The sequence below is a fragment of the Ambystoma mexicanum genome, chromosome 11, assembly GCF_040938575.1.
Source record: "Ambystoma mexicanum isolate Mex_15411 chromosome 11, UKY_AmexF1_1, whole genome shotgun sequence".
Lineage (NCBI taxonomy): Eukaryota > Metazoa > Chordata > Amphibia > Caudata > Ambystomatidae > Ambystoma > Ambystoma mexicanum.
The window spans coordinates 21,065,806-21,082,032 of NC_090934.1; the positions used below are offsets into that span (position 1 = coordinate 21,065,806).

Below are 16,227 nucleotides of genomic sequence, written 5' to 3' on the forward strand. Positions count from 1 at the left end.
GGGCAATGGATGATCAGGTGTCTTAGACTTTCCTTTAGCTCGGGATTCCGGCAGAATCTACAGCCATCGGATTTGGATTTTCCTCTAATTTTCAGTATCTCGTTGGTCTTTAGAATGTTTAATCTTGCTCTTAGGAAGGTGGCACGGTAGATCTTATTCGGAAATTGAAGTAGGTAGCCGATAGGTTCGTTCAGTTTTTGGGCAAACGCCGGCAAGTGGGCTACTGATTTGTAGTTTGCTGATGTTTGTTGGGTCTCACACCAATCTAGATCTTTGAGTTTTTTAGCCGTTCTCTTCGGGTTTGCCAAAAGCTCCTCGTCTGAGCTTCCAATTGTAACAAGGAGCTTTTGATTTTTTTCCCACCAGGTTTTGAGAGTTTTGTTAGACCCTTTTCCAATTTCCTCTCGAATCAGTGCATATATTTTCTCCGCCGATAATCTGACTTCTCTGTAAAACATCAAGGTGTTGATGGATACTATTCCTAGTAGAGAAGTGAGGCCCAATTCCCTTCTTATCAAGGCTATTGGAATCGAGGGTGGTAAACAGAGCACTTTTTTCCAGAGTGCGCCTTCCAATTTGGGCCATGTTGAATCAGGAATACCAAAGAATGCAGCTGTCCCATAGGTGAGTGCTGGCACCACTTTCATCTTGTAAAAATTTGTCGCCGCTTTTATTGAGAAGCGGCCACATTTTTTGTCCACTATAATCAGTTGGTTTAGTAAAGTTTTCTGTTTGTTGGTCAGTAGGTCTAGCATAGGTTGCTCGTTTCTGTTGTTGCTGAACATCGTACCCAGGTATCTGAAGGTGTCGACTTCTTCCAGCCGAATGTTGTTAAAAAACCAAGCCTTTGAAGTTTTGCGTTTAGCCGCTTTCATTAGTCGCATCACTTTAGTTTTTGTGGTATTGCTCTCAAGGTCGTTGATATGGAGATATTCATTCAGATTGTCTAGCTTTCGCTGTAACCCTATCCTTGTCTGGTCAATAAGGATTATATCGTCCGCATAGAATAATCTGCTGACTTTCTCGGATCCTATGGAGGGCGGGAAAGCTTTAACGTTCTTTTCGGCGTGTTGGTAATCACCAGTATAGGCGTTATAAAGTGCCGGTGCCAGAGGACATCCTTGCTTAACTCCGCTAGATGTTCCTATCACTGCCGATAGTAGCCCAGTGCCATTCAGTCTGACTCTCATGGATGTTTCCGAGTAAAGTTCTTGAATTGGGTCTAAAAGGTTCTCGGGGCAGTTCCAGTTGGCAAGTTTTATCCAAAGTTTTTCTCTGTTTACCTTATCAAAGGCTTTGGATAAGTCGATAAATGCCATGCAAAGGGGAGGGGCTCCTTCCTGCACTCTGGCTTTCAAGATGTTAATGGTGAAAATGTTCGCCATGGTGTTCAAGTTTTTCCTGAACCCTGTTTGAAAGTTATCCCATCCTTCAGAGGACTCTATCCAGGTTTTGAAATTGTCCAGTAAAAATGAACCGAAGAGTTTGCCAATGCAGTCCAACAATGCTATTGGGCGATAGTTGTTGGGATCGCTTCTGTCTCCAGATTTATAGATGGGGACTACATTGGCTGTTTTCCAGGACTTCGGAACAGATGTAGAGTTTGTACAGGATTTGAAAATTTCGGCTATTAAAGTTGACCAGACTTTTGGGTTAGATTTTAAATCCATATTCGACAGACCATCAGGACCCGGAGCTCGTGATGATTTGAGGCTCTTAATTTTATCTTCAATGCTGAGTGGGTCAGGTTCTATTGCCCATCGGTTAGGTCTATTTTTCCTGGGTTTTATCTCGTTGTCCACTGGGCCAAAAAGGGTGGCGAAGTGTGTTATCCAAGCTTCTTCTGTTACGCTTGATGTTAAGGCGTCTTTGCTTGATGAGGTGTTAGAATTGACCAGCGACCAGAATGATTTTGTTTGCTTACCGGCCAGCACTCGCAGCATTTGTTCTGAGTCGTCTTGGTAAAGTTGTAATCTAAAGCCTTTCAACCAGGTCTTATAGGCTTTAGTGGCTTTCGAAGCTGTTTCAACGTTAACGCGTGATGGTGAGCTCCTGGCCATTCTCACAGCTCTTCTCATCTCCCGTCTTTTGTTCCTGAGGGTTTCGTTGTTATAATGGTTGGTCTTTGCTTGTTTCCTGTTTCCCGTCTTTTTAATGTAATATGGTTGGAGTAATGGGCAGTAGTCCATAAGAAGTTTCTCTTCTTTAGCATTTGCCTGCGCTTTTATTTGGCAGTAGTTAGAGGTTAGTGTCATTACTGCTGAGGTGTTCATCCTTAAGCGCGTGGAATTTGCATAGGTCTCCATGTTGGTCGATCTCAGCGCCACGTCACTCTCGTGCTTTATCGTGCAATCTCCTTGCAACCTAGTGTAAAGTGCACTCTCCTCACACCCTACTGCAAAGTTAAATCCCCTTGTTGCCCAGGGGAAAGTTCAATCTCCTAGCACCTTCTCTAAAGTGCAATCTCCTTGCAACCTAGTGTAAAGTTCAATCTGCTCACAACCTACTGTAAAGTTCAATCCCCTTTTGGGCCAGTGGAAAGTTAAATCCCCTAGCATCTTAATGTAAAGTTCAACCTCCTTGCAACCTACTGTAAAGTTAAATCCCTTGTGGGCCAGTGGAAAGTTAAATCTCCTAGCATCTTATTGTAAAGTTCAATCAACTTGCAACCTACTGTAAAGTGCACTCTCCTCACCCTCCAACTCCACCCTACTGTAAAGTTAAATCCCCTTGTGTTCCAGAGGAAAGTTAAATCTTCTAGTACCTTCCGTAAAGTGCAATCTCCTTGCGACCTAGTGTAAAGTGCACTCTCCTCACACCCTGATGTAAAGTTAAATCCCCTTGTGGCATAGTGGAAAGTTAAATCTCCTAGCACTTCATTGTAAAGTTCAATCTCCTTGCGACCTAGTGTAAAGTGCACTCTCCTCACACCCTGATGTAAAGTTAAATCCCCTCATGGACCAGTGGAAAGTTAAATCTCCTAGCACCTTCTGTAAAGTGCAATCTCCTTGAAACCTAGTGTAAAGTGCTCTCTCCTCACACCTTACTGTAAAGTTCAATCTCCTTGCTACCTACTGTAAAGTTCAATCTCCTCACAACCTACTGTAAAATCCAATCCCCTCGTGGGCCAGTGGAAAGTTAAATCTCCTAGTAACTTATTGTAAAGTTCACCATCCTTGCAACCTACTGTAAAGTTAAATCCCTTGTGGACCAGTGGAAAGTTAAATCTCCTAGCATCCTATTGTAAAGTTCAAGCAACTTGCAACCTACTGTAAAGTGCACTCTCTTCACCCTCCACCTCCACCCTACTGTAAAGTTAAATCCCCTTGTGTTCCAGAGGAAAGTTAAATCTCCTAGTACCTTCCGTGAAGTGCAATCTCCTTGAGACCTAGTGTAAAGTGCGCTCTCCTCACACACTACTGTAAAGTTAAATCACCTTGTGTCCCAGTGGAAAGTTAAATCTCCTAGCACCTTATTATAAAGTTCAATCTCCTTGCAACCTAGTGTAAAGTGCACTCTCCTCACACCCTACTGTAAAGTTAAATCCCCTTGTGCCCAGTGGAAAGATAAATCTCCTAGCACCTTCTTTAAGTGCAATCTCCTTGCGACCTAGTGTAAAGTGCACTCTCCTCACACCCTGATGTAAAGTTAAATCCCCTTGTGGCATAGTGGAAAGTTAAATCTCCTAGCACTTCATTGTAAAGTTCAATCTCCTTGCGACCTAGTGTAAAATGCACTCTCCTCACACCCTACTGTAAAGTTAAATCTCCTTATGGCACAGTGGAATGTTAAATCTCTTAGCACCTTATTGTAAAGTTCAATCTCCTTGCGACCTAGTGTAAAATGCACTCTCCTCACACCCTACTGTAAAGTTAAATCCCCTGTGGCCCAGTAGAAAGTTAAATCTCCTAGCACTTTCTGTAAAGTTCAATCTCCTTGTGACCTAGTGTAAAGTGCACTCTCCTCACACTCTACTATAAAGTTAATTCCCCTTGTGGCCAGTGGAAAGTTAATACTCCTAGCACTTTCTGTAAAGTTCAATCTCCTTGTGACCTAGTGTAAAGTGCACTCTCCTCACACTCTACTATAAAGTTAATTCCCCTTGTGGCCAGTGGAAAGTTAATACTCCTAGCACTTTATGGTAAAGTTCAATCTCCTTGTGACCTAGTGTAATGTGCACTCTCCTCACACTCTGCTGTAAAGTTAAATCCCCTCGTGGCACTGTGGAAAGTTAAATCTCCTAGCACCTTCTGTGAAGTGCAATTTTTTTTTTTTGTTTTTTTTTTGTTTTGTTTAACTGTTAGCAGTTTTTACAAAAGTGGAGGTGAGATTTCTTTTTTTTTTTTTTCTTAGATTCTCATCAAAAACGGGCTAAGTCTTTTAAGGGCTCTCTGAACCTTCCCCGATGGCGTCCAACTTCAGACTGTGTATAAAGTTTACCACCGCGATGACCGGTCTGCGACTTAGCCCGTTCATCAAGTGTGCCCACCAGTAGTCCTCGTCCATCTTTGAAAAGTTTGAGTAAAGGTGGTCCAGGTAGATTTTCCGTTTGCTAACAGTTCCTGGGCAATGGATGATCAGGTGTCTTAGACTTTCCTTTAGCTCGGGATTCCGGCAGAATCTACAGCCATCGGATTTGGATTTTCCTCTAATTTTCAGTATCTCGTTGGTCTTTAGAATGTTTAATCTTGCTCTTAGGAAGGTGGCACGGTAGATCTTATTCGGAAATTGAAGTAGGTAGCCGATAGGTTCGTTCAGTTTTTGGGCAAACGCCGGCAAGTGGGCTACTGATTTGTAGTTTGCTGATGTTTGTTGGGTCTCACACCAATCTAGATCTTTGAGTTTTTTAGCCGTTCTCTTCGGGTTTGCCAAAAGCTCCTCGTCTGAGCTTCCAATTGTAACAAGGAGCTTTTGATTTTTTTCCCACCAGGTTTTGAGAGTTTTGTTAGACCCTTTTCCAATTTCCTCTCGAATCAGTGCATATATTTTCTCCGCCGATAATCTGACTTCTCTGTAAAACATCAAGGTGTTGATGGATACTATTCCTAGTAGAGAAGTGAGGCCCAATTCCCTTCTTATCAAGGCTATTGGAATCGAGGGTGGTAAACAGAGCACTTTTTTCCAGAGTGCGCCTTCCAATTTGGGCCATGTTGAATCAGGAATACCAAAGAATGCAGCTGTCCCATAGGTGAGTGCTGGCACCACTTTCATCTTGTAAAAATTTGTCGCCGCTTTTATTGAGAAGCGGCCACATTTTTTGTCCACTATAATCAGTTGGTTTAGTAAAGTTTTCTGTTTGTTGGTCAGTAGGTCTAGCATAGGTTGCTCGTTTCTGTTGTTGCTGAACATCGTACCCAGGTATCTGAAGGTGTCGACTTCTTCCAGCCGAATGTTGTTAAAAAACCAAGCCTTTGAAGTTTTGCGTTTAGCCGCTTTCATTAGTCGCATCACTTTAGTTTTTGTGGTATTGCTCTCAAGGTCGTTGATATGGAGATATTCATTCAGATTGTCTAGCTTTCGCTGTAACCCTATCCTTGTCTGGTCAATAAGGATTATATCGTCCGCATAGAATAATCTGCTGACTTTCTCGGATCCTATGGAGGGCGGGAAAGCTTTAACGTTCTTTTCGGCGTGTTGGTAATCACCAGTATAGGCGTTATAAAGTGCCGGTGCCAGAGGACATCCTTGCTTAACTCCGCTAGATGTTCCTATCACTGCCGATAGTAGCCCAGTGCCATTCAGTCTGACTCTCATGGATGTTTCCGAGTAAAGTTCTTGAATTGGGTCTAAAAGGTTCTCGGGGCAGTTCCAGTTGGCAAGTTTTATCCAAAGTTTTTCTCTGTTTACCTTATCAAAGGCTTTGGATAAGTCGATAAATGCCATGCAAAGGGGAGGGGCTCCTTCCTGCACTCTGGCTTTCAAGATGTTAATGGTGAAAATGTTCGCCATGGTGTTCAAGTTTTTCCTGAACCCTGTTTGAAAGTTATCCCATCCTTCAGAGGACTCTATCCAGGTTTTGAAATTGTCCAGTAAAAATGAACCGAAGAGTTTGCCAATGCAGTCCAACAATGCTATTGGGCGATAGTTGTTGGGATCGCTTCTGTCTCCAGATTTATAGATGGGGACTACATTGGCTGTTTTCCAGGACTTCGGAACAGATGTAGAGTTTGTACAGGATTTGAAAATTTCGGCTATTAAAGTTGACCAGACTTTTGGGTTAGATTTTAAATCCATATTCGACAGACCATCAGGACCCGGAGCTCGTGATGATTTGAGGCTCTTAATTTTATCTTCAATGCTGAGTGGGTCAGGTTCTATTGCCCATCGGTTAGGTCTATTTTTCCTGGGTTTTATCTCGTTGTCCACTGGGTCAAAAAGGGTGGCGAAGTGTGTTATCCAAGCTTCTTCTGTTACGCTTGATGTTAAGGCGTCTTTGCTTGATGAGGTGTTAGAATTGACCAGCGACCAGAATGATTTTGTTTGCTTACCGGCCAGCACTCGCAGCATTTGTTCTGAGTCGTCTTGGTAAAGTTGTAATCTAAAGCCTTTCAACCAGGTCTTATAGGCTTTAGTGGCTTTCGAAGCTGTTTCAACGTTAACGCGTGATGGTGAGCTCCTGGCCATTCTCACAGCTCTTCTCATCTCCCGTCTTTTGTTCCTGAGGGTTTCGTTGTTATAATGGTTGGTCTTTGCTTGTTTCCTGTTTCCCGTCTTTTTAATGTAATATGGTTGGAGTAATGGGCAGTAGTCCATAAGAAGTTTCTCTTCTTTAGCATTTGCCTGCGCTTTTATTTGGCAGTAGTTAGAGGTTAGTGTCATTACTGCTGAGGTGTTCATCCTTAAGCGCGTGGAATTTGCATAGGTCTCCATGTTGGTCGATCTCAGCGCCACGTCACTCTCGTGCTTTATCGTGCAATCTCCTTGCAACCTAGTGTAAAGTGCACTCTCCTCACACCCTACTGCAAAGTTAAATCCCCTTGTTGCCCAGGGGAAAGTTCAATCTCCTAGCACCTTCTCTAAAGTGCAATCTCCTTGCAACCTAGTGTAAAGTTCAATCTGCTCACAACCTACTGTAAAGTTCAATCCCCTTTTGGGCCAGTGGAAAGTTAAATCCCCTAGCATCTTAATGTAAAGTTCAACCTCCTTGCAACCTACTGTAAAGTTAAATCCCTTGTGGGCCAGTGGAAAGTTAAATCTCCTAGCATCTTATTGTAAAGTTCAATCAACTTGCAACCTACTGTAAAGTGCACTCTCCTCACCCTCCAACTCCACCCTACTGTAAAGTTAAATCCCCTTGTGTTCCAGAGGAAAGTTAAATCTTCTAGTACCTTCCGTAAAGTGCAATCTCCTTGCGACCTAGTGTAAAGTGCACTCTCCTCACACCCTGATGTAAAGTTAAATCCCCTTGTGGCATAGTGGAAAGTTAAATCTCCTAGCACTTCATTGTAAAGTTCAATCTCCTTGCGACCTAGTGTAAAGTGCACTCTCCTCACACCCTGATGTAAAGTTAAATCCCCTCATGGACCAGTGGAAAGTTAAATCTCCTAGCACCTTCTGTAAAGTGCAATCTCCTTGAAACCTAGTGTAAAGTGCTCTCTCCTCACACCTTACTGTAAAGTTCAATCTCCTTGCTACCTACTGTAAAGTTCAATCTCCTCACAACCTACTGTAAAATCCAATCCCCTCGTGGGCCAGTGGAAAGTTAAATCTCCTAGTAACTTATTGTAAAGTTCACCATCCTTGCAACCTACTGTAAAGTTAAATCTCCTAGCATCCTATTGTAAAGTTCAAGCAACTTGCAACCTACTGTAAAGTGCACTCTCCTCACCCTCCACCTCCACCCTACTGTAAAGTTAAATCCCCTTGTGTTCCAGAGGAAAGTTAAATCTCCTAGTACCTTCCGTGAAGTGCAATCTCCTTGAGACCTAGTGTAAAGTGCGCTCTCCTCACACACTACTGTAAAGTTAAATCACCTTGTGTCCCAGTGGAAAGTTAAATCTCCTAGCACCTTATTATAAAGTTCAATCTCCTTGCAACCTAGTGTAAAGTGCACTCTCCTCACACCCTACTGTAAAGTTAAATCCCCTTGTGCCCAGTGGAAAGATAAATCTCCTAGCACCTTCTTTAAGTGCAATCTCCTTGCGACCTAGTGTAAAGTGCACTCTCCTCACACCCTGATGTAAAGTTAAATCCCCTTGTGGCATAGTGGAAAGTTAAATCTCCTAGCACTTCATTGTAAAGTTCAATCTCCTTGCGACCTAGTGTAAAATGCACTCTCCTCACACCCTACTGTAAAGTTAAATCTCCTTATGGCACAGTGGAATGTTAAATCTCTTAGCACCTTATTGTAAAGTTCAATCTCCTTGCGACCTAGTGTAAAATGCACTCTCCTCACACCCTACTGTAAAGTTAAATCCCCTGTGGCCCAGTAGAAAGTTAAATCTCCTAGCACTTTCTGTAAAGTTCAATCTCCTTGTGACCTAGTGTAAAGTGCACTCTCCTCACACTCTACTATAAAGTTAATTCCCCTTGTGGCCAGTGGAAAGTTAATACTCCTAGCACTTTATGGTAAAGTTCAATCTCCTTGTGACCTAGTGTAATGTGCACTCTCCTCACACCCTGCTGTAAAGTTAAATCCCCTCGTGGCACTGTGGAAAGTGCAATCTCCTTGCAACCTAGTGTAAAGTGCACTCTCCTCACACCCTACTGCAAAGTTAAATCCCCTTGTTGCCCAGGGGAAAGTTCAATCTCATAGCACCTTCTCTAAAGTGCAATCACCTTGCAACCTAGTGTAAAGTTCAATCTGCTCACAACCTACTGTAAAGTTCAATCCCCTTTTGGGCCAGTGGAAAGTTGAATCCCCTAGCATCTTAATGTAAAGTTCAACCTCCTTGCAACCTACTGTAAAGTTAAATCCCTTGTGGGCCAGTGGAAAGTTAAATCTCCTAGCATCTTATTGTAAAGTTCAATCAACTTGCAACCTACTGTAAAGTGCACTCTCCTCACCCTCCAACTCCACCCTACTGTAAAGTTAAATCCCCTTGTGTTCCAGAGGAAAGTTAAATCTCGTAGAACCTTATTATAAAGTTCAATCTCCTTGGGATCTAGTGTAAAGTGTGCTTTCCTCACACCCTACTGTAAAGTTGTGCCCAGTGGAAAGATAAATCTCCTAGCACCTCTGTAAGTGCAATCTCCTTGCGACCTAGTGTAAAGTGCACCCTCTCCTCACCCTCCACCTCCACCCTACTGTAAAGTTACATCCCCTTGTGTTCCAGAGGAAAGTTAAATCTTCTAGTACCTTCCGTAAAGTGCAATCTCCTTGTGACCTAGTGCAAAGTGCACTCTCCTCACACCCTACTGTAAAGTTAAATCCCCTTGTTGCCCAGGGGAAAGTTCAATCTCCTAGCACCTTATTATAAAGTTCAATCTCCTTGCAACCTAGTGTAAAGTGCACTCTCCTCACACCCTACTGTAAAGTTAGTGGAAAGTGGAAAGTTAAATCTCCTAGCATTTTATAGTAAAGTTCAAGCAACTTGCAACCTACTGTAAAGTGCACTCTCCTCACCCTCCATCTCCACCCTACTGTAAAGTTAAATCCCCTTGTGTTCCAGAGGAAAGTTAAATCTCCTAGTACCTTCCGTAAAGTGCAATCTCCATGCGACCTAGTGTAAAATGCACTTTCCTAACACCCTGCTGTAAAGTTAAATCCCCTCGTGGCAAAGTGGAAAGTTAAATCTCCTAGCACTTCATTGTAAAGTTCAATCTCCTTGCGACCTAGTGTAAAGTGCACTCTCCTCACACCCTACTGTAAAGCTAAATCTCCTTGTGGCCCAGTGGAAAGTTAAATCTCCAAGCAACTCATTATAAAATTCAATCTCCTTGTGACCTAGTGTAAAGTGCACTCTCCTCACACACTACTGTAAAGTTAAATCTTGCTGGAAAGTTAAATCTCCTAGCACCTTCTTTAAAGTGCAATCTCCTTGCAACCTACTGTAAAGTGCACTCTCCTCACCCTGCAACTCCACCCTACTGTAAAGTTAAATCCCCTTTGTTCGAGAGGAAAGTTAAATCTCCTAGCACCTTATTATAAAATTTAATCTCCTTGCGACCTAGTGTAAAGTGCACTCTCCTCACAACCTGCTGTAAAGTTAAATCCCCTCGTGGCATAGTGGAAAGTTAAATCTCCTAGCATTTCATTGTAAAGTTCAATCTCATTGCGACCTAGTGTAAAAAGCACTCTTGCAACCTAGTGTAAAGTGCACTCTCATCACACCTTGCTGTAAAGTTAAATCCCCTGTGGCCCAGTGGAAAGTTAAAACTCCTAGCACCTTCCGTAAAGTGCAATCTCCTTGCAACCTAGTGTAAAGTGCACTCTCCTCATACCCTACTGTAAAGTTAGATCTCCCTGTGGCCCAGTGGAAAGTTAAATCTCCTAGCACTTTATGGTAAAGTTCAATCTCCTTGTGACCTAGTGTAAAGTGCACTCTCCTCACACACTACTATAAAGTTAATTCCCCTGCCGGCCATTGGAAAGTTAATACTCCTAGCATTTTATGGTAAAGTTCAATCTCCTTGTGACCTAGTGTAAAGTGCACTCTCCTCACACCCTTCTGTAAAGTTAAATCCCCTCGTGGCACTGTGTAAAGTTAAATCTCCTAGCACCTTCCGTAAAGTGCAATCTCCTTGCAACCTAGTGTAAAGTGCACTCTCCTCACACCCTATTGTAAAGTTAAATCCCTGTGGCCCAGTGGAAAATTCAATCTCCTAGCACCTTCTGTAAAGTGCAATCTCCTTGCGACCTTAAATCCCCTGTGGCCCAGTGGAAAGTTAAATCTCCTAACACTTTCTGTAAAGTTCAATCTCCTTGTGACCTAGTGTAAAGTGCACTCTCCTCACACACTACTATAAAGTTAATTCCCCTCGCGGCCAGTGGAAAGTTAATACTCCTAGCACTTTATGGTAAAGTTCAATCTCCTTGTGACCTAGTGTAAAGTGCACTCTCCTCACACCCTGCTGTAAAGTTAAATCCCCTTGTGGCACTCTGGAAAGTTAAATCTCCTAGCACCTTCCGTAAAGTGCAATCTCCTTGCAACCTAGTGTAAAATGCACTCTCGTCACACCCTACTGTAAAGTTAAATCTCCTTGTGGCCCAGTGGAAAGTTAAATCTCCAAGCACCTCATTATAAAATTCAATCTCCTTGCGACCTAGTGTAAAATGCACTCTCCTCACACCTTGCTGTAAAGTTAAATCCCCTGTGGCCCAGTGGAAAGTTAAAACTTCTAGCACCTACCCTAAAGTGCAATCTCCTTGCAACCTAGTGTAAAGTGCACTCTCCTCACACCCTACTGTAAAGTTAGATCTCCTCGTGGCCCAGTGGAAAGTTAAATCTCTTAGCACCTTATTGTAAAGTTCAATCTCCTTGCGACCTAGTGTAAAATGCACTCTCCTCACACCCTACTGTAAAGTTAAATCCCCTGTGGCCAGTGGAAAGTTAAATCTCCTAGCACTTTCTGTAAAGTTCAATCTCCTTGTGACCTAGTGTAAAGTGCACTCTCCTCACACACTACTTTAAAGTTAATTCCCCTCGCGGCCAGTGGAAAGTTAATACTCCTAGCACTTTATGGTAAAGTTCAATCTCCTTGTGACCTATTGTAAAGTGCACTCTCCTCACACCCTGCTGTAAAGTTAAATCCTCTTGTGGCACTGTGGAAAGTTAAATCTCCTAGCACCTTCCGTAAAGTGCAGTCTCCTTGCAACATAGTGTAAAGTGCATGCTCCTCACACCCTACTGTAAAGTTAAATCCCCTTGTGTTCCAGAGGAAAGTTAAATCTCCTAGCACCTTATTATAAAGTTCAATCTCCTTGCGACCTAGTGTAAAGTGCACTCTCCTCACACCCTGCTGTAAAGTTAAAACCCCTCATGGCATAGTGGAAAGTTAAATCTCCTAGCACTTCATTGTAAAGTTTAATCTCCTTGCGACCTAGTGTAAAGTGCACTCTCCTCACACCCTGCTGTAATATTAAATCCCCTCGTGGCATAGTGGAAAGTTAAATCTCCAAGCACCTCATTATAAAATTCAATCTCCTTGCAACCTAGTGTAAAGTGCACTCTCCTCTCACCTTGCTGTAAAGTTAAATCCCCTGTGGCCCAGTGGAAAGTTAAAACTCCTAGCACCTTCCGTAAAGTGCAATCTCCTTGCAACCTAGTGTAAAGTGCACTCTCCTCATACACTCTCCTCACACCCTACTGTAAAGTTCAATCTCCTTGTGACCTAGTCTAAAGTGCACTCTCCTCACACACTACTATAAAGTTAATCCCCTCGCGGGCAGTGGAATGTTAATACTCCTAGCACTTTATGGTAAAGTTCAATCTCCTTGCAACCTAGTGTAAAGTGCACTCTCCTCACGCCCTACTGTAAAGTTAAATCTCCTAGCACCTTCTGTAAAGTGCAATCTCCTTGCAACCTAGTGTAAAGTGCACTCTCCTCACACCCTACTGTAAAGTTAAATCCCCTTGTTGCCCAGGGGAAAGTTCAATCTCCTAGCATCTTCTGTAAAGTGCAATTTCCTTCCAACCTAGTGTAAAGTGCACTCTCCTCACACCCTACTGTAAAGTTAAATCCCCTTGTTGCCCAGGGGAAAGTTCAATCTCCTTGCACCTTACTGTAAAGTTAATTCTCCTTGCTACCTACTGTAAAGTTCAATCTCCTCACAGCCTACTGTAAAGTTAAATCCCCTTGTGGGCCAGTGGAAAGTTAAATCCCCTAGCATCTTATTGTAAAGTTCAATCAACTTACAACCTACTGTAAAGTGCACTCTCCTCACCCTCCAACTCCACCCTACTGTAAAGTTAAATCCCCTTGTGTTCCAGAGGAAAGTTAAATCTTCTAGTACCTTCCGTAAAGTGCAATCTCCTTGCGACCTAGTGTAAAGTGCACTCTCCTCACACCCTACTGTAAAGTTAAATCCCCTTGTGCCCAGTGGAAAGTTAAATCTCAGTGCACCTTATATTAATTTTCGACCTTATTCCTGTTGTAATTTGATGTTTACACACACTCTCTACTAAAGTTATGTTAAAGCTTTCTTTTAACATCTGGTCCCGCTCTTGTAAACTTATCTTCTTGCACTTTGGTGGGACGTTGCAGTCTGAAGCTCAATTTACCACCATAATCACAGAACACTCTGATCACCGCTGCACAGCAGTCAGAGTCATCGCCATCTTGAATGGCTCAATCTCATGCCTCCATTTTGGAGAGTGTGCTCATTTATTGTCATCTTGAGACCCTCTCGTCCACCCACACCTCCCCACTTTTACTAATCCACCAATAGGCTGTGGAGTTCCACGTTTTTATCTGTACATGTTCACGTCGGCCAAGTTTCATTAAAGGCTGCATTTCACGCGTACTCACCGATAGAGTGCGTTCTTGGATCATCAGCTCCAAGGCATCTTGTGTTGATGTCCCTGCCTCCATCATGGCCGCCTCCACAGACATGCTCCTTCCTAAAAGGACACCTTAATTATACAAAGGTTTCACAGAGGTGGTCTAGCCTATGGGGGAATTACAGAGCTTTCCAGTAGGTTGGTACAATTAAAGGATTGCAGAGCTGGAGTAGATTCAGGCCATAAATGCTGCGGGCCGGCCAGCCAGCCACGCACCCGGCAAGCCTTACCACCCTGGGTAACGTTAAATCAGAATTCATGGCATGACAGGCTATCTATCATCTTAAAGATTTCAGCGGAACAGGTAGAGCTGGTCACATGACAGCTGAGTCTTAAAGAGCTTGGGTAGAGTCAGTAGAACAGTAGGAGTGATGGCAGGTGTGTGTGTGTGGGGGGTGGGGAGTGTGTGTGTGTATCGGGGGTGGGTGTGTTTGGGGGGGATGTGGGGTGTGTGGGTGTGTGTGTGTGGGGTGTGTGTGAGCCTGTGTTGTGTGTGGGGGTGTGGGGTGTGGGGGTGTGTGTGGGTGTGTGTGGGGGGGTGTGGGTGTGTGTGTGTGTGGGGTGTGTGTATGGGAAGGGGATTAAGGGGCAGGTGGTGTTGAGGTGTCAGTATGGATGACTCAGCAGAATGCATGAAAGAGTTGAAAAGCTTGCTCCTGAGTGGGTGCGGGTGGGGGTCTAGGGCATATGGAAAACGTTTTAGCATTGCTGTGAGCCTACGGGTGCGTCCTTTCAATCAGGAGACCAACGTAATGTGCTGCCACCATCTGTAAAATCGTTTCTATACCCAACGCCCGCCATTGGAAAAGGCACCCATGCAGCAATGTGGCCTGGTCCGGATCGGTGCTCACTAACCTTGGCTACTACTCAGAGTTTGCACAGCTGTCCCAGAGCCGGTCGCGGTGCACATAGGACCAGCGTCTCTGCTGCCTACAATCCCAGCACTGTGCAGCTAGGTGTTGCCATCTCCGGTGCCATACCCCGCCCCCCCCCCACACTCCCCAGGAAGCTACTCGGGAGCGCGGGGGTGACAGACAGGAGCAAGTGCTGGAGAGGCGTGAGCTGTTGATATTTCTAGCCACAGACAGCTCTATTTCCAGCCAGGAAGATTCCGTCCCTCCCCTCCCCCCACCCCGCCATATCATTTATTAAAGGCTTTGGAGGAGAGGGGGCTACGGAGACACAAAAGGGACATTTTATTATGAAATGAAAGCACAGGTAGCATGGGCACATCAGGAGCAGCTCTTTCTAAGAGGTTAGGAGACCTTGGCAGGGACACACACTGTTGGTAATTTGGTAATGCGCAGGTGTGAACTCTTATTGAAAATCCCACAGCGTGTACAGCAGTTTCAAGCAAAAAATAGTTTAGCAGAGTAAGCAAACACACGTACAGCCGCCACATCCAAACTTATATGCATGTGGTGTCACCATGGCAACGCCACAGTTACAGTTTCATGACACTTCCATTGTAACTTTTAAAAGAAAATGTTTTCTCTCCAACCTTTGACCTCATCTAATGGAAGTTTACCAAATGTGGCGTACAACTCACCCGAACAGATGCGAACTCTCATGCCGAACAGGGTGACGTTTCATGGACATTTTCATGCAGAAAAAGAATGTCGAACACACGTGTTGTTTGGGTTGGTCTGCCACAGACCCATGCCTCCCAGAGGTGTGTGCCACAGGCAGTACCCTTGTCTTGAAGTTGTGCAAGGTGCACATATTATCAAAATCAGAATAGGCAAACTTGAGATACTCACACTTTCCATCAGAAAGAATGTAGCATCTGAGGCGCTATAATACGCCCATCAATCGGCGCTTCGCGTTATATCAGGGAAACCCCCAAAAGCATCACAAGCAGCGGGAGCCCGCACAGCAAGCTACTCTGGGCCTCATTCCAAGTACCGCGGCGCATTCTATTACCGTCACTTTATGGGATGATAATGAAATTACCGCCTTTTTTTACCGCACTGCCAAATCCCGAGTTTGGCCTTGAAGTGGGGGACAGATCTCTAGCAAGGTATTGCAGGCGGATCCCCCACTGAATTTAGCACAGATGGTCTTAGCACTCACGATCCCCCAGCACAAGCGAGACAGCACTCACCACAGACCCATCAGCAGCATTGGGGGCATGGCACGCGCGGCAAGCTGGCGCCCCGGAAACCGGAAGTGCGCTGCACATATAGAACAGCATTGTGTGCATTGTCCGGCTAAGGTGCGCCTTGCCAATGCTTTAAGTTGGGGGCATACTTTTTGGGGTATACTGTGTCTTCGTCGAGCACCGGGTGTGAGTGGACATTCAGTTGGGCCTGCTTAGCTATATGTGTGGGGGGCAATGGATGGGTGAGCAGGGTGTAAGAGAGGGGGGTTTGGGAGAATATATGGGTCACCCCATTAAAAGAAGTCCATAAGGGGTGTCGTACTAGTGCAGTGCAGAGCTAGGCTCCGGGTTCCCAGGTCCTCCATCACCTGGAGGTCACGGCTGCCCCCGCGCGGGTGGGGTTTGGGGGGTGGCTGGGTGCGCACCCAAGAGCCCCCGGCCATGGCACGAGCGCCCCCTCTGCAGCTGAGCCCCAGGTCGGGTGCAGTGCAGCTGATAAGCCTGGCCTGGCTGCCCCTTTCCTGCAGGCAGGACTTGAGGCCCACATGCAGGTGATGTCTGATATCGACGGTCCATATATCGCGCAGGAGGGAGGTCACACCTCAGTGATGGGATATGGACCCCAATCGGTAGGCGGGCCAGCCATCCGCGGAAGCTTGCCAACCCCGAGCCCCTCGTGGGCCT

At 44.8% G+C, this 16,227-nt stretch overlaps 1 protein-coding gene across 2 annotated transcripts in view; it reads right to left on the bottom strand.

Moving 5' to 3' along the window:
* The window catches only part of LOC138503006 (antizyme inhibitor 2-like), a 609,069-nt gene extending 594,603 nt beyond the window's left edge, over positions 1-14,466 (bottom strand). For both annotated transcript variants that reach the window (XM_069622438.1, XM_069622437.1), the window contains exons 1-2: positions 14,298-14,466; positions 13,411-13,502 (exon numbers count right to left, since the gene is read on the bottom strand). In XM_069622438.1, coding sequence (XP_069478539.1) covers positions 13,411-13,502; positions 14,298-14,352 — 147 coding nt within the window. In that variant the 5' untranslated portion in view covers positions 14,353-14,466. The remainder of the gene's footprint in view (positions 1-13,410; positions 13,503-14,297) is intronic.
* Positions 14,467-16,227: the final 1,761 nt, after the last annotated feature.